General features: G+C 45.2%; 1 protein-coding gene across 3 annotated transcripts in view; it reads right to left on the bottom strand.

The window, feature by feature from the left end:
- LOC142907715 (uncharacterized) overlaps window positions 1–13,065 on the bottom strand; it is a 37,363-nt gene extending 24,298 nt beyond the window's left edge. For all 3 annotated transcript variants that reach the window (XM_076057372.1, XM_076057371.1, XM_076057373.1), the window contains exon 1: window positions 8,607–13,065. In XM_076057372.1, coding sequence (XP_075913487.1) covers window positions 8,607–9,179 — 573 coding nt within the window. In that variant the 5' untranslated portion in view covers window positions 9,180–13,065. The remainder of the gene's footprint in view (window positions 1–8,606) is intronic.
- Between the last annotated feature and the right edge of the window lie 5,289 nt (window positions 13,066–18,354).

Raw genomic sequence — 18,354 nt, 5'->3', positions numbered from 1 at the left:
CCTGTCATGCTCCAATGAAAATAGCTGTTACGAAAAAAAAATCAAATTAAATAAATACAGATTTTGCCACTAATCTGTGTTATAAATGTCATTTCTGTACGATTCCAATCATTTTCAAAGTCAAAATCGCCAAATTTACGGAGCTCCGCTGCAAATACAGGGAGAGACGAGAGGTGAGGCAGCGACGAGATCAGCCTCCCCTCTGATTGCGCAACCCCTCAGTAATTGGATGGAACGTGGGCAATGAGCGCGTGCCTGTTATTATCTCAGTATGTCACCAATGTAATGTGTGTTAACACGCCCCCCTCAGTGAGGCCACGCCTCCTCCGTGAGGCCACGCCCCCCTCAGTGTGTGAATCTGGCTCTGACGCTAGCCAGTTCCTCCCCAGCCATTGACATCACCGCACGTCACTGGCATGTTGTCACGTTGACATCCTGCCATCACGGCTCCACAATTCAGATAGGCACCCCAGCATTACCCCTGTCGAGCAGCTAATGCTTTTAAACGTGACTTTCATGCAGTTAGAGCACCAGATACAGGAGATAAATATATGTAAATAAGCGTGCCAATTTTCTGAGTTTACATCAGCCCAGATAGCCACGTAGCCATGCGTCAGCTTCCTCTTCCAGCACGTGCAAGGCAACCAATCCGCCTGGCACGCCCTGACACACTTCACAGCCAAAGACGATGTGCGCTGTGGTCTCCTGCTCCCCGCATTCACACACCGGGCTCTCACGTAGTATGACCCACCAATGTTCGGAAGCAGCACATACCACCTGGTCGCACTGGAAGCAGTTCAACTGAATCGCTGGCGCCTTAGAAGGTTGAATCCAGGAATCTAGACAGAGGGGTCTCTGATGAGTTACTTGTTAGACACATCCATGCATTTCCATTCCCCAGGCAGTGCGAGTATCCAGCATACTCAAGTCTTCGGGCTGTGGTAATGCCCACACTGGGTTTCGGGACTTGTATGTATGTTGGAACTTCTTTCGCACCGTACGTAGTCAACCGTGCTATTTGGAGGTGTGGAGGAAGGAGAACAGGTGGAGGCTTTAAGCTATCGACGTGAAGGGACCATAGATTGAAAACTAAAGTCAACCGCCCACCATGGGTTTGATCCTTTGATTACTAAGCTCATGAAAACTAGGGACAAGGCTTGGCTCAGAAAAGTAATTTGGTCAATGACTGGCTAGAATACAGGATTTTAAGGAATAGATGCGTCAAAAAAATACGGCATGCAAAAAATGCCTACTTTTCCTCCACTCTCCTGGAATCACATGGAAATGCCAGAATCTTCTGGAAAACAATCAAATGTATCGAAAAGGCATCCAAAACAGATAATTTGCCCATTGAGCTTCACCGAAATGGGGAATAATAAATGGGGAATATTTTTCAGAGCCCTAAAAAAATAGTTGACCATTTTAACCTTCATTTTTCTGAAGCTGGTAACCTTTTTGACAATGTATTGGGAGTCACCTCTGCTCATGCAAATTCCTACACCCCTGTCCAAACATTAAACGAATTTAGTTTCCAGCCAATTCACGAAAGTAATGTTCTGAAACAACTATCCTACCTTAAAAGGTCCTCCTCTACCGGAGCAGATAGTATTCCCGTCTTTGCTCTACTAACTGTTGGTCACCTAATATACAAACATATAGCCTATATTTTCAACCTGTCCATCAAATAAGCATCAGTACCTCTAGAATGGAAACATTCCTATGTTCGTCCACTTCACAAAGGGGGCCCTAAAGATATCCAAATAACTACAGACCCATCTCAATTTTATTCATAATAACGGTTTTGGGGTTAGATCGCGTTTATTTATTTTGTCCCCGTTGATGAAAATTTTTGAAAAATTATTTAACTACCAAATTAGCAGTTTCCTGTCCGACTACAATCTGCTACATCTAAAACAATCTGTGTTCCGAAAAAAATACAGCACCACATCTGCTGCATTCGACTCTCCGAATCACATTTACAGTAGCCTTGATAATAAGCAGTACTGTGCCTGTCTTTTTTCTTGACCCGTCCAAAGCTTTTGATACAGTAGACCACAACACCCTGCTTAGTAAACCAAGCTGCCTCGGTTTTTCCGAAAACACAGTAAAATGGTTACAAAATTACCTCTTTTCTCGCACCCAAACTGTATTCACAGATGGTTGGAGGTCAAACAGTGTAAGATAACAAAAGGGGTTCCACAGGGTTCCATCCTCGGCCCCCTTTTGTTCTCTCTTCATGTCAATGACTTGGGCACTGACCTGGATCATTTCAGGGTAAATCTTTTTGCATACGACACGATACTGATTACTGCTGGCCGCTCTCCGGATGAGGTGATTGCTAAGCTCAAGGATGATTTCAACAAACTACAATATGAGCTAGTTGCTCTTAAACTAGTCCTGAATACCTCCAAAACCAAGGTGCTATGCGTCTCACCAGGACTAAAGCAGGAAGTTATTTTTCCCCAATTACATTCCTTAAATAATTATCAAATAGAGCAAGTCAAGATCTGTCAGTATCTTGGGGTCATCCTGGATTCAAAACTGAATTTTGAAGATCACATTGATTATATTAGTAAAAATACAAAATAAAAATTGGTTTTCTGTATCGACACAAGCACTGCTTCCCACCTATGTTTCGTTTGGAATTGATAAAAGCCACCATACTGCCTCTACTTGATTACTGTGACATCGTATATAAACCAGCCTCCAGTACTGTACTGAAGAAGCTTGACTCAATTTATCACTCGGCCTTAAGATTTGCATTGAACTGCTCATATAGGACTCACCACTGTGATCTCTACATTGGGTCAAACTTAACATCTCTTAATGTTCGACAGCTTGTGCACCAGATCTTATTTATTCACGATGTACTTACAAAATCCATCTGCAGACTACCTACTAGATCTCCTCTCTGTTTCGAAGAACAAATGTGACCTGAGGTCTTCGCTCATTTACCAGCTTCACATTCCTTATTGCCATACAAATACTGGGGGAAGGGCCTTTGCTATTGATGCCCCCAGGGTTTGGAATGCCATTGCCAATAAACTGCAACTTGAATCACTACCTATGAGATCTTCACTCAAAACTGCTTTAGAGGAGTTGTACACCCCTAGCTGCCACTGCTATGAAATGTTTCGCTCCGTTTGACCGCTGCAAAGTATGATCTTGTGTTTTGATTTAGTGTGTTTGTCGTTTACTGTGAAATTTCGGTCACAGTTCCTATGATCACTGTTATATTGCTTTTATGGCTTTATTTTGGTGATTTCGAAAACGTTTTTGGTATGGCCATGTTTGTTTGTTGTAGTATGGAGTTAGACTGATGGCTTTAATATAAGTTGTCTTGTGGTTGTTGTTTGACTTGCATCCCACTGGGATTTTTGCACACAGCGTTGGTGTACGGTTCTTTTTCTGGAAGATTTTGCTGTTTCTTCCTGGATTTTTTTTGTTTGCGCATAGTCACTTTAAGATGTTTTCTTGTTCATGTTTTTGTTTTTTGTTTGTTGCGGTTACACCCGATTCAAGAGCCGAATGGCTCACAGGGCTCTACCAAATAAATGAAACTGGTGCCACATGTACCTTGTCCAGCATCTTGTCCACTGCTGCTTGGCAGTATATTTTTGGAGGGGGGATGTTGCATAATACTGGCAACCACGGTAGTATAGTCCTGATTGCACCAGAGATGGTTCTCACGGTGACATTCAGCTGAGTGTCCACCAATCTGGTGTGAGTTGATTGAGTCCATACGGATGCACAGTATTTTGCTACATAGTGGCCAAGCACCAGCGCCCCATGTTAAGCTAGTCAGCCGGACCAGCAGACAGTTCTGTGAGCGCAGATTGCCGGATATCTTCAAGGTAGCTGACCCAACAGATACCCATTGAATATTCCCGTCTCCACCTAATTATGCGGACGGTGTACCAGGTGGTACACCCCACGAGTCATTTGGTGTTTTTTATACATTGCAGATAGAATCCCCGCCAATGCATACAACATTGCAGACAGAGTGTGGTAGCAGCTCGACATCAACCAGTTCACGTTTTACTACTGTTTACCTATAGGAATGGGTTTTTACCCTTTTAAAAATACTGTTTACCTATTCTTGGTTCTTTCGGTAAAGTCACGTAGAACAAAGAATATAAATCCCTGCAGTCACGAAAGCTTTTCATCAAAATTTACTGTTTACATCTTATTTCTTACCAGGTAAGGTACACTGTGCTATATAGCTCTTTCTTAGAAGCGACCTGGCCATTAATGATAGCTCAACGAAGTGAATTATCCCGTGCAAATGTATATCAGCCAATTGCTCTACACGCATGTGTCCCGGAGGACCTGGGAAAAATGCATGCGACCACGGGAAGAACATGTGAGCTCCAAATATGCAGGCGTCAGGTCGGAATCGAACCTACGACCTCCTGTATACCACGGCTATATTTGGGGTGAAGTGAGTAACAGACAAGGTCATTTTCAGCTATCTGGATGCCCTGCCTGGTCATCTGAAATACGTGTCTCCTGTAAACAGACAACGTCGATATTGTGTGAAGTGGCTAATTCATAAATGACATCACGTATAGCCGCACATAGTTATTCCACATCGAGCTGAAGAATAACAGCTCTGGAGCCGAAGGCCAATATACAGGTCTGTGATATATAGGAATGTCTCGGCCCTATACCATAAAGATTATTATTTGTTTATTCTAAAAAGGCACGTCTCGTTGGATCAAGTGTCTCAGTTAGGGTGATGGCTGCTGAAATCACCCACGAAGATAGCGAGACGAACTTGGTATGGCTGCACTTGTTGGTCCCAGTTCACTCGATTTCGATCTCTCCATGAAACAAAATAAAGACTGTTGTATTGGCAGTGGTGCACAAGTACCATTAACCAAAACTCACATTAATCAATAACGCTGCATATGGCCTTGAAAATATATATCATCGGTGATGTTTAGATGTTTCTTCATAGCACATACATAAAGATGCCAGAGAATAAATGACAAGAGTTGGAGACTGCACTTAACACCAAGGGGCTTGATGACAATTTAGTTTTTAAATGTTTTCTGATTACTATTGTTTTAATAGGCATGTGAATAGTTACTGAATAGAAGCTATTGACTATCAGATAACTTCAATAATTACTAAAGAATGACAACAGTATTGCTATATACATTAATTGATATTGGAAACGATAGCAGCAGCCTTCTGTCTTGATTGTGGGTCTCATTGCCACCAGAGATCAAGACTCGACCACACACAGACGCGTCGCTGCTGGGGCTGTGGTCCCCACCGTTGACGTGACGAGCCACTGGTTTGGACACGAAGTCTGCACGGTGAGCTGACAGAACATGTTGGGCATAAGCTGTCGCCAACGCGATGTAGTGAAGGACACAGCGTGTACATGTGATGCAATTAACCAGATTGGTGGAGGTGAATGCAAACCTACGGTGTATCACACATTTGTTATCAGCTTCGGATGCACTCATCATACATGTGTAATGACAATAGTGCCTACGTGCGGTGTGAGGTGACTAGTGGCCACGGGAGGTAATGATGGGGGTATCAGTTGTGAGTGTGAAGGGACTGGTGGCTACGGGAATGTTCAAGAAGGGAGTGTGGGTGGTCAGGTGACGGAAGAGGACGATAGAGGGAGCGTCCAGTCAGCGATAATGATCGAGAAGGGGGGCGTGGCCTCGTCTTGATATATAAGGGAAATGCGCGGGAGACTCAGGGCTGTTGCAGTGGAATCTCCGCCTGATGTCAAGTGAATGTCTTCAATGAAGTGCCATCTCAAGAGAAGTGTGTCGTCATTATACATGTCAACCCGACAGGTGGTTAAAATTGGTGAATTTGGTCTTGAAAACCCTTGAGAAACCTCTATTAACTGAAAGACACCCAATAACCTCAGGCACATAAACATTTCAATGTCGGGCGAGCCTACAATTGGAGAAACTACGGGCAGGGGTTACTAAATGAGTTTGCATAGGAGCGGTAGGCTCATGTACAACACCATGTATTGAACACCCCACGGAGTAAATTAAATAATAACCTTGGATAGTTTCTAATGGGTTCCTGCGTTTGTCTCAAAGAAAGGCTTTGAGTAAATAACTATTGGAGCTGTGACTCACAAAATACCTGAGGCATTGGCAGGCAAACAGTAAAAAAACGAGAATACATTGCACTGCAATGGGACACTCGACATTGTGAGAAATAGTGAATTTAATGGGAAATCATTCAGACATAGCATGTATGCTATGTGCAGTTCCTACACCACCGTAAATGTCGTTACATTGGGATGCTGGGCCGAACTGGTTGGGAACCGAGTCCTTCAAAGGAGGGGCTGGCACGCAGATGCCTGAAAGATGCCCGGAGAGGCCACTGGAGATGGAAACCAGAAAGGCTTAAGCAGTGCCTTTGACCAGAGGTTCAGCCTGAATATTTAAACTAAAACTATATATATTTTTTATTTTACCATGTAAGGCCCACTAAGTTTTTAGCTCTATTTCAGAAACGACCTGGCCACAAATGATAGCTCAACAAAGTGGCTTTATGCAGAAATTTCTAGCAGCAGCCAAATACTCGAAACGTATGTTAATTCTGAATGTGGAGGGAAAACCGCAGGTTCTGGAGAAGAAAAAAAATCACATGACCAATGGAAAGAGAGAACGAGAACATGCGGACACCAAATATACAAGTGTCAGGGTCGAGATCGGGATCGAATCCACGACTTCCTGTATACCCGCTGAGGGAGTTAGAATCTCACCACCATTGCGAGTTCGAGTAGGGGGGCTTCTCTAACCTGCTTGGACCGATTGATTTTTCTGATGTTACCGTTTCCTAACGGGGCTTGTTGCTGTGGGTTAATGTGGTTTTCATTGAGTTCATTCTATGCATGGGTGCTGCCCTAATATTTATGTAGTGTTCATGGCTTCCCACTATACCCAGAAAGAGGTTTTCTTTGTTGTAGGGCATATAAAGTGACAGGACGCTTACACCCGTATTTCTCCTCTTCTCGTGCTTTTTTCCATGATGGATTGATAGTGGTACCCTGCAGGTTTTTTTTTTCTCGTGCATTACAATTGTGGGTGCAGGCGAGTTTAATCGTGTTACCTTATAGATATAGTTAAAGCCACCTGCATTGGAGCAGGCACCGTCGTAGATTTCTCCCGTTTCCGAATTCCCAATTTAGCAATAGCCGGCGCTTCTGGTTCCCGTCCATACATTAGAAAAAAATGGCGAGTACCCCGTTGAGGCATGCGGGGCCAATCTTTACGCAGCCAGCGTCGCTGCAACATGCAGGTCCCAATCATCTTGAGCGGTGTTTACTTGGTGACAAAGCATGGATGTCAGCATCCTATGCAGCCGCTCGACCATCCCGTCAGTCTGCGGGTGGTATGGGGACGTCCGGATCTTTTTGGTCCCCAGCGAGTCACACACGTCTTTAATCAATTTCGATGAAAAATTTCTGCCTTGGTCGGTAAGCAATTGTTCCGGGGCCCCCTTATCCAAGATGTACCCTTTTAAGAACGCCTCAGCGATCGACGTCGCTGACTGGTCTACTAGCGGCCATGCCATCGGCCAACAAGTTAAGTATTCGACCCCGCCGAGCAAATATTTGTGCCCACGGGGGGTGACGGGGAACGGACCCAAAATATTTAGTGCCACAATTTCGTTCACTCTCGAAACTCGAATCGATTGCAATGGGACACGATATGGCCGTGCCGGCGCTTTCCTCCGTGCACATTCCTGGCACGCTTTTACATGCTGTTTCACATCATTAAACATTCCCGGCCAGTAAAATTCATTCCCCACTGTCAACGCGGTCTTCTTCTCCCCCAAATGCATCAATTTCTCATGTATCTCGTTAATCAGTTTCCCCCGCAACACCCTCGGGACAACAATACAAATTTTTTGTGCTTCCACATCCCAGCGAACAAGCAACCCCTCCGTCAACATCAAAAATGGGCGATCCTCCAATCCCCTTGAACGAGAGGCACGCAGCCTCATCCTAAGGCAATTCCTTCTTTAACCGTAGCGGTACCAATATTTGCGATGCAGGTGGGACGCGCACGATGTGGCTCACCACGGCCTGCACCACAGCGTTCGCCACCGCAAACTTCGAAGGCGTCCAAAAATTTCATACATCTCCCCGACGGTAATTTCAAACAACCTTTTTCCACCGAAATCTTACTCGGCATCTTTTGCAAAAAAATCCGTGCCCAATAAACACCGTACTGCCAAGGCCGTTGAAACCAAAACACTTCCCGTCACAATCACCTCCCCAAATTGAATCGTCGCAACCACGCAGCCCATAATGCCCAAACTACCCCCGTTTGCCGCTACGCATGGCCCTTCCACCGGCCCCAAAGATCCAGGCGACGTCGGCAGCGACTGAAAAGTTTGCAACGAAATGAGAGTCGCCGACGCCCCGGTATCTACAATAACCCGTACCATAACACCTTGAATGCATGCCATCACATCCCCAACACACGATGTACCAACGCACCCCACATATCCCGGCCATGCATACTATCTGAACCCGATGAATACGGGTGAGATGACGCGGATGAATGATGTGGATAGGGCGGCTCTGTATTGAATGCATCTCGACTCACCCGGGATCCTTGGCCTTGGGGGAACCGCCCACTGTAGTTGTTCGGCGCCCATGGAGGACCACCTCTCCGTCTCCAGCAGTCACGGGCGAGATAACCCCTCCACCCGCACTTGTAGCATGTCCGATGCATGCTGTCTCCAAATACCCCGGGACGACGCCGTCGTTCTCCGGTCGACATCCCGGCCGCCGCTGCCATCGGCGGCGTCTCGTCCACCACCACCGCCACCGTGCTCCCGGCCCCGGCAGGGGTCGTCAGCAACGGCTGCGCCACCGCCGCCGCTGGTTCGTCTCGTATGTTAAGGTTGACTTGTATGTTCCTGGCGATCAGCAATGACGACACGTCGTCGTCATCATCCTTGTCCGTGAGCAACAAGACGACTTGCAGCTCCTTCGCCAGCTGTAACATCTTCTCTTGCAGCAGGGAGTCCCAGCCCTCCTCGTCCATCGCCGGGTACGCAACCTGGGCGAGGGCCAGCAAGGCGCTGCAGAATGCCAGGGGGGACTCCGTGGCCTCCCGTTTCCTCTGTTGAAATCGACGTTTGGCGACCGACCGCAGCTCGTAGACTTTCCTCATTGCCGCAATAGCACCATCCAATGTTTTTCTGACAGCGGCAGGGAGTCCGGTAAAGGTCGCCAAGGAGTCATCATCCAATGCCGTCGGCAGTGCTCGTAACGCGGCACTCTCCGTCCAATTCAGGGACTCGTAAGCCGCACGGAATCTTCGTATGAACGCCGTCCAATCTCCCACTTTGGCCTCAAATCGTTGTACGTGTAGCCGTCATGGCGGTTCCGCCGACTGGTCGCCTTCGTTGTCAGAGTCCTCCACCCGCTCCGGCTGAGCGGCAACCTCCGGCAGTAGACCCGGTACAGGTAGTTGAATGCGGTTCTCCGTCAAGAAGTTCCGGAACTCCTCTGACAACTTCTCCATCCTGGCCTCCCACTGGGTCATGAGGACTCGCCAATCCTCTGGCGATCGCGGCCCTTCAGCACCACCCGAACCGCCGTCCCGGTCAGGAGTACTGCCGGCCATCTGGCCGGACTGTACATTGTCGTTGTCGCTGTCGCCGCCCGAGTCCACTGGCACATTTGTTTTCTTTGCCGCTTTTTTTTTTACATCGTGGCGTGCTCCGTACTTTTTCTGACACCAAATGTAGTGCCGTGGCTTCACTTGGACGACAATCGCCTTTCTTCCACCGTCATTTTTATTTCCATCGTTCCCCACACACACACACACTATATAATTTCTCCTCTCCGTGCTCCGCCAACTCGAACACTCGAATTCCCCTCAGCACCGTCCACTCATACTCCTGGTCTCTCCACACAGTCTCTTCTTCACTTCCCGCACACAGTGGTTCTCTCTCTATCTCCTCACACACAGTGACTCGTCTATCTCTTCACACGCAGTGACTTTTCCATCTCCGCACACACACTGACTCGTCTATCTCTTCACACACAGTGACTTGTCTATCTCTTCACACACAGTGGCTCGTCTATCTCTTCACACAGAGTGACTTGTCTATCTCTCACACACAGTGGCTTATCTATCTCTAACTCTCCCTGTACCTATCTCTACCGTAACTACCACTCTGCTAACGCTAACTCTCCCTATCGCTATTTATTGTCCTCTGAGTTCGGCTCTCAATGTATTCTTCACTAACATTTGCCGGCTCCCCTCTTCGCATCTCTCGCTGCTCTCTCCACCTCTCGCCAACAACTCCCCAACAACAACTCAACTCCCCGTCCAAATCACCGAGTTGTATCCCCTTTCCAATCAGCCTTAATGAATTGCCACGTGCCTCGCTGGCATTTTTTTTGCAGCTCGCACCTGTCCAACGGCCCAGACTTCGTGACGCCGCCACTTAACGCTAACAGCCTCTCGACCAATCACAGCCCTCGTGCCTTGACTCCCTTAATTACTTTGGTTTGTTTACGCCACCCGTGACTTCACCACCTGCTCGACCTTATGTGACCCACACTGTTTGTATGTCTGTATGTACTGTATATGGCCAATTTACCCATGCGTATCTTCTACTCCACTACATCTATACTGTGTTGTGTTTTTTTTTGTAATTAATTGTAAAATATAAATAAAAATACATATGCAATTATGCACATTTATGAAAGCATGTAAATGTTATGCAAATTAGGCTAAATTCATAAAAGAATTAAACGTGTGTATGTGTTTTATGTTAATTGAGTGTAAGTGTAATATAATCAATCGTGTGTGATTAAATGTGTATAAAGTATTACGTGGAATATATGTTTATGGTCTATGTATGTGTGTTTAGGAGAGTAATATAGTATGTGGTTGTTCGGAGGCGCCTGCGGTGCACAGCCTGCGGCGGCCCCCAACAGACTGGTCAAGTAAATCCCTACGATCCACTCGCACAGCGTGCGGTGGGCGTTCATCCAGCAGTGGATTTAAGCACCAAAAAAACTACAGTACTAATGTAATTAGAACCGTGTGTATATGTCCGTACGTAATACATGTGTGTGTAGTGCACATGTGTTTTACCGTCAAAACTATTATTGAAAAGTATTATTGTAGAGTACTGTAAAAAGAATGCGAACGGCTTTGATGTAAATTTCGATTTAAAGCTTTCGTGACTGCAAGGATTCATCTTATTTGGTTCTTTCGGTAAAGTCACGTAGAATGAGAATAAAATAATAAAATAAAAGAATAAAATTCTCACGACGTTTCGGCCACAACACAAAGTGGCCTTCTTCAGGTGAAAGGAACAAACATGTCGGGATGACAGAGCTACAATGAACAATTGGCAAGTAGGACATCAATTAATTGGTGGGCAAAATTGCGTGATTAAATGTAATATCTCGAAACAATAGTTATCATGTGAGTGTGTAGATTCGCAGCATAGATGCTTATAAATGTGTAGTGTGACATCAATGAATTCATTGGTAATTTATGCAATTAACGAAATGTCCCAAAACAATAGTGTACGCGCCAGTGTGTAGGTTTGGCTAACAGATGCTTATCAATTGGATAATGGGGCATCAATGAATTCACGGGCAATTTTGTGTGATTAAACGTAATGTCTCAAAACAATATTATTTGTGTGAGTATGTAGATTCGTAACATAGACGCTTATAAATGTTTAGTGTGTCATCAATTAATTCATTGGTAAGGCTATGCGATAATGAGAAAACGAATGACTAAAATACTTCTAAACGACCGTATTCATGCAACTCAAGGGACAGAATACTGCTTTTCACGACCAGCTAATTGTTAACACACTACCTTGGAATGGCAACCCTTTGCAAAAGAAAAACAACTTATTGGAACAATCTTATTCTTACTGATATGCGCGTTGTGTGTTTGTGTGTTGGTGGGCAGTGACCAAGAGGTCCAATAATTATAGCGGGCAGTATGGTTTGAGTTGTCCACGTATTATTTCTGCTGTGGTTCTGACGAATCAATGGCTTCCGTGGTGCAGTTCCTTGTACCGAAAATACCTCAGATCTCCAGCAGGGGGCACTGGGTCGGTGTGTGTGTCGAACACACGGCGCTCTCGGCTGCGCATCAGTCTCTCTCCACCGCTGGGGTGGTTGCTGAGTCAGCACGCTGCCCATGCTGGCGGCGGTTTCCCGTGCTGGCAGAGATGATGTGCGTGATGGTACCGTCGCCAGATAGCGCTCGCAGCCCGTCCGCTGGGCGGCAGTGCGTCTTCCTCGTTGGCACCAGACACTGTTGATCGTCCCTCGAGCTCAACTTTTGCTGGAGTGTGCTCGGGGCTTCCAATTCAGCACGTCTGCAGATTGTCTGCGCGCCCGGGTCTGTTATCAGTCGGAAGGCCTGTGGCCGCGCAGCTTCCCCCTCTCTCAGCAGCTTGCTTTGCGCAAGCACCCTTGGCGCTCCCAGCCCTTCCCCCAGGAGGGCTCCTGCTGTGAGCTGCTCGTCCGCTGCTCCTCACTCACTCTCCAAAACTCATAAAATGTATTCGCACACCTCTTAGCTTCTCACAACTCTTATAGCTTAGTACAATGCAACTTCTCGCAGTCCTTGACTCTGAAAGTGACTCAAAACATAAGGATAAATGTAGATTACAACTTTCAGCGATACTCCGTCTTCTTTGGTTCTTTCGGTAAAGTCACGTAGAATGAGAATAAAATAATAAAATAAAGCAATAAAATTCTCACGACGTTTCGGCCACAACACAAAGTGGCCTTCTTCAGGTGAAAGGAACAAACATATCGGGATGACAGAGCTACAATGAACAATTGGCAAGTAGGACATCAATTAATTGGAGGGCAAAATTGCGTGATTAAATGTAATATCTCAAAACAATAGTTATCATGTGAGTGTGTAGATTCGCAGCATAGATGCTTATAAATGTGTAGTGTGACATCAATGAATTCATTGGTAATTTATGCAATTAACGAAATGTCCCAAAACAATAGTGTACGCGCCAGTGTGTAGGTTTGGCTAACAGATGCTTATCAAGCATCGTCTCGGTTCTCAATGAGACGCTGCTGCGCAAAGTACAGCTCGTAGTGGCACCACTCGCTCTCCACGAAACTTTGTGAGATGACAAAGAGAGTCTTGCGGCTCTGCTCGATGCAGTCAATAATGTTGTCCATGATGTGGTGGCTGGGAACAAAGTCCCGCTCGTGCACGCAGAGTCGAAACGGTGGTACTGAGTGTGACTCCAGCTCAGACAAAAGTTGCTCCATTACCCAGGCAGCGTCGTTCTGGCTGTATGACACAAACGCATCGTAGTCTTTGTTTCCATCTGGATCTGAGAGGAAATTCCGCCGCTTGGCTTGGAGCCAAGCCCACGTCATGCACAGGTACCAAAGCGCATCTAGGTACCAACAGAGCCCGACCAGGAGAGCAGTGCACACGAATGTGGTAACACAAGCTATCACGCTCTTCATTGTTGTGTCACAGTAGAGTGTGGGGTAGGAGACCGAGGACAGCTGTTTACCAACTTCATTCTCTGGATTGGAGCATTGATAGTTAGCTGGCCATCCTTCAATGTACAATCTTGAGGAACTCTCACAGAAGGTGACAAAGTGGCGGATGTCGCACATGCAATGGAATGGGTTTCCCCTCATGTCTAGCAGGGTAGGATTACCCAGACCTTGCAGGACAAAGGGATCCACTGTCCACAATATGTTTCCATGGATCGTCAGCACCTTCAGCCAGGGCAGAACCTGGGGCAGCTGAACTGGGATGGTGCTCAGCTTGTTGTTACTCAAGTACAGCTCTTTCAGGTTTTCAAACTTCATTATTTTTTTGCCAACGTTTTGGATCTTATTGTTACGTCGAGTGACTGCAGTGATGTTGGCAAGCAGTCAAACACGTCATCTGTCAGTAAATTGGACGAGATGTTGAAAACTTGCAAATTCAAAGGCCACTTGCAATTGGAATTCCATCCACTGACGATCTGATTTTCAGAAACATCAAGTAGCTTCAGCGAGGGACACATTGTTAGCATGGCACCGACATTCTGTATATGAGTCAAATAGTTTTTCCTAAAAATTAGTTCCATAAGGTTTGGTAGTAGTACTCCAGAGCATGTCGCGAATTAAGTATATTCTTATTCTTAGTTTTTTCTATCTTAGCAATCATTGGAAAGATTTGATAAATCATTTCAGTTCTTGATTGATTGTTCACGCTTACAGTGGCTTTCAGACAGCATACATAAAAACAAATTTCGTCTCCCCCCTCCTCTTTTAAAAAAAAAATAGATGGACTAGTCCTGGCAAACTGCCAATCGTTGCGCGTGACGCAAACGTTATTTTTTATATATATAAATAAATATGCCGTTTTCAAAATAAATTTATGCAAACCGACACACCTGATGATGACCGTTTGAGTTATGGTCGAAACGTCGTGAGAATTTTTTTATTGTTTTATATATATTTTGTTATTTTGTTGTTTCTCTTCAACGTGACTTTACCGAAAAAACTAAGAATATGAATTACTGCAGTCACGAAAGCTTTAAATCAAAATTTAAGTATATTCTGTCAACAAATTACCTGAAATATCAAGGGTAAGGATATTTGTTTAGGCCTCTTAAAATTCCACAAGGTAAATAATAGAGGTTTACAAAAATTAAGGCCAGTGATTGAATGTTAACTAAGAAAGGTTGGAGATTTTAAAGTGAATAAAACATATAAAAATGTTTATTCTCCAAGCTTTCAATCAATATATGCCGCATATGGGCAGCATACTTGAAACCATCTCGTATAATAAAATTACCAACGCCCTCATATGCAATGTGTCGTAGATTCAGAGATCTCAGTTTTTGTGCTTCTATTACTTCATTTAGCAGTAAATTGGCAGCAGATTCTTATAAGCAGGTCTGTGAAATAGTCAACACTTCTAGTATGCTGTTTGGCTTTGAAATACATTGAAAAAAGTTTACGTCGCCAGAGTAATCAGTAAAATCAAGGAACTACAATTGCAACTGCACACTGTTCCCGGAGACATCACATATGATGTCAGTGAGCAGCGCAATGTTTTTGCACAAGGTTAAGCTTAGAGTCACACTTTGTAGACTGTGGAATGCCGACAAGGAGCTTGGAGTATAGACGATCAGGTCTCCAGTCACAATGGAGAGATGTTCCAGTTCCATCGTCTCGTTGACACTTTGATATATTTTGGTGACATTCAGGTCTCCAACCTTCAGATGATTCAGAATCTTGAGAGATGTGAAGGAACCTGGAATATTTAAAGACACGTAGGAGTTGTTTCTGACATCCAGAGACCTTACAGATCGACTTGAGAACAGCAAATGATTCATCCCATGCTCCTGGTAATCTGTTATTACTCAAGTCAATGTCTTGTAAAGCAGAGTTGCTTAAGAAAGCTAAGGGGTCAATGCTTGATATTTGGTTGAAGGCCACATTTAGAGTTTTTAGCCATAAAAGTGCTGACAGGTGCTTTCTCTGAATGCTAGAGATCTGGTTGTAGGACATGTCCAGAGAGGTTATGGTGACTGGGAGGTCTTCAGACACAGATTGCAGGCCCAGGCGTGAGCAGTTGGCTTTGTCTCCTCTTATCTGGCAGCCGCTGAAGATAGAAGCCCCATGGCTCCACGCAACTCCCGCCATTAGGCCGAACATCACCAGCAGAGCCACGTGCATCTTCGTTGCACTCCCACAGCCTCCTGCCCAACACTGACGCCACAGAGAGGTACAAACGGAGGGTTATGCACGGTGAGAATTGTCTTTGTCTCAGAAATCACTCATATAGCTGCACATGGAAAGAATAAAGTCCATAATATCGGGGATTGGTGACACATCATGCTCAATAATACCAGGACTGGCAATAAGAGCACATATCACAATACCAAATTGGTCATGCTTGAAGAGCATGGTATTTATTACAATAGTTAAGCACGAATAGGCTATGCATCCAGCCAAGTGGCTCAGCAGGATAGTGAGCGGCTCCCAATGGAAGGTTGAGAATTCAAACAATGGTTGGTGGTTGACTTTGCCGATCATATCTCTGGTGTCAATACAATTATTCTTGATTTGTTATACTATTATTATTACTTTGTGGGGACATCAACAGTGGTTAATGTCGTCACCGTCATATGAATGTGGTATTTATCCCCCTGGCTGCCACTGTGCCAGGAAGGCGATTACGAATCAGTGCTTTTTCCGCTCAAGATAAACTACGTTGGGAAAACCGTTCCAAGTCGTGTCAACCTCTGATCAAATACACCTAGACATAAGAGCCGACCACAAGATCGCTCATCGCAGATCGCAGCACGCTATCCGCTACACCATCACTCCTCACCGCCTTCAACACCTACAAACAAACACATCTGAGAACACGCACTGGTTAAGGTTAAAGGGTTTATAATCCATAATATAAGTTTTTTGGGGTTATTAAGCTGATGCCCATTTGATTTGGTTGTTTATCCTGAAACGTCGCCTGTACATGTTGTTCTGTTAAGGTCACACTCCCTGGAAAAGAATCGAGACTCCTTAGGTAAGCAAGTCAGATGCCTCAAAAAGCAACATGGTTTATAAAATAATTCGTTCTCCAGAAAATGACTCCAGAAACACCTAACCTGCTTAGAACCCATCCCTGACCCACCGCGGGCCCACCCCGGACTCACCCTGGACTCCAATCGGACCCACCCCGAAAACTACAAGACATTCTCCGATCCGTCACAATTGATACATACAATGGATCAACTGCGACTTCCACAACCACTACATTATTTAGACAGCTGATGTGGAGAGAATGCAATCCTAACAAGGTTGTAGAGCAAATCAGATTTTTAGTCGCACAAATGCAAATCAATATTAATTCCTGCAAGGAAAGAGCGTTATTAACGAATGTATACTCTTTGGTTATTTCGGTAAAGTCACGTAGGTATACAATAAAATAAATCACGACGTTTCGGGCGCAACACAGCGACCATCAGGTGGGAAATCTTGGTCTGCTGCTGCCTCAGCAGCTGTTATGCGTTCGTCCACATCACGTGATTTTTGCAGAACCTATAGTGCATATACAATATATCAAGGCCATAATTATAATATAAATTGGGGGGGACATATCCCCCCCAATGTTCAAATATGCTCAAAATGTCCCCCCCCCCAATATATTGCTATAAAAATAGAATTGCTATGCTATGTAAATAAAAATAACAATTTGATCAATCTTGGCCACAATATCTGGACTTGTCTTCATATAAATCAATGCATAGATTTCTGTTCATATGATTGTGGTTATGGTTGTTCTTTATTAATCCCTAATCTCTGCCATTACATGCAATGAAACAAGAAATAGTAAAAAAGTAAAAACAGAGCAATGTAATACAATACACTATTCGACATTATTGTAAAAAATAAATCAAAAGTCCATCCTTTGTGTTAGTGACTTTTTATATTTTAGGCAGGAAATTAGTTTTCAAATTTAAATATTTTTTGGGGTTTGGACCCCCAGACACCCTGGAAGATTTGGTCCCCCCCAATGTTGACTCCATGGCTACGGTCTTGCAGTATATCTACCACAACACTGTAGTCCTAACCCTATAGCCCTGTCAACCTTATAGCCCTAACACAAATACTTTTTTTATCCGAATTCCATGGCGTTGGAATTTGGATTCTGGGAAGTGTAATTGTAATGCTTTGATTCGGAATCCGGACTCCCACTATGGAATCCATACTCCCTGGAATAAAATGCGGACTCCCTGTAATTTAATCTAGACTCCTTAAGTTAGCATGTGAGATGCCTCACAAAGGAGCATGGTATATAAAGCAATACGTGCTCCAGAAAAATAGCTCCAGAAATTCCAAACCTGCTCAGGACCCACCCGTGACCCATCACGGACTCACCCTAACCCACCCCTGACCCACCACGGACTGACCCGGACTCACCCTGGACTCCAATCGGACCCAACCCAAATATTACAAGACATGCTCCGTTCCGTCATAATTGATACATATGTAGTATCGTAGGTCTCTTCTTCCTTCTCCTCGAGGCTTGTGTGTGTGTGTGCGGGTGGCGTGTGTCACACACACACTCAGTCGGAGACGAGGTAGTCGCAGGAGGCACCGTCCTTCCCTTTTATTGTGTTCATGCCACCAACTCCAGTCCCCTCTCTCATGACCACGCTGCCGTACGACCTGGCCCAGACACGACCCTGTCTGCGTTGCACTGACGGCGTCGACCGAGACAGCCAACTCCTGTTCGGCCGTGCAATGATCGGGCGAAGGCGGCAGCGACGAAGGCGGCGACGAAGGCGGCGACGACGACAGCGATGACC

Source organism: Petromyzon marinus, chromosome 82 (genome assembly GCF_048934315.1).
Source record: "Petromyzon marinus isolate PM22_M1 ecotype Great Lakes invasive population chromosome 82, UKy_Petmar_22M1.pri1.0, whole genome shotgun sequence".
NCBI classification, from domain to species: Eukaryota; Metazoa; Chordata; class Hyperoartia; order Petromyzontiformes; family Petromyzontidae; genus Petromyzon; species Petromyzon marinus.
Note: the sequence above shows the minus strand (reverse complement) of the source record. Positions and strands in the feature narration are given on the sequence as shown.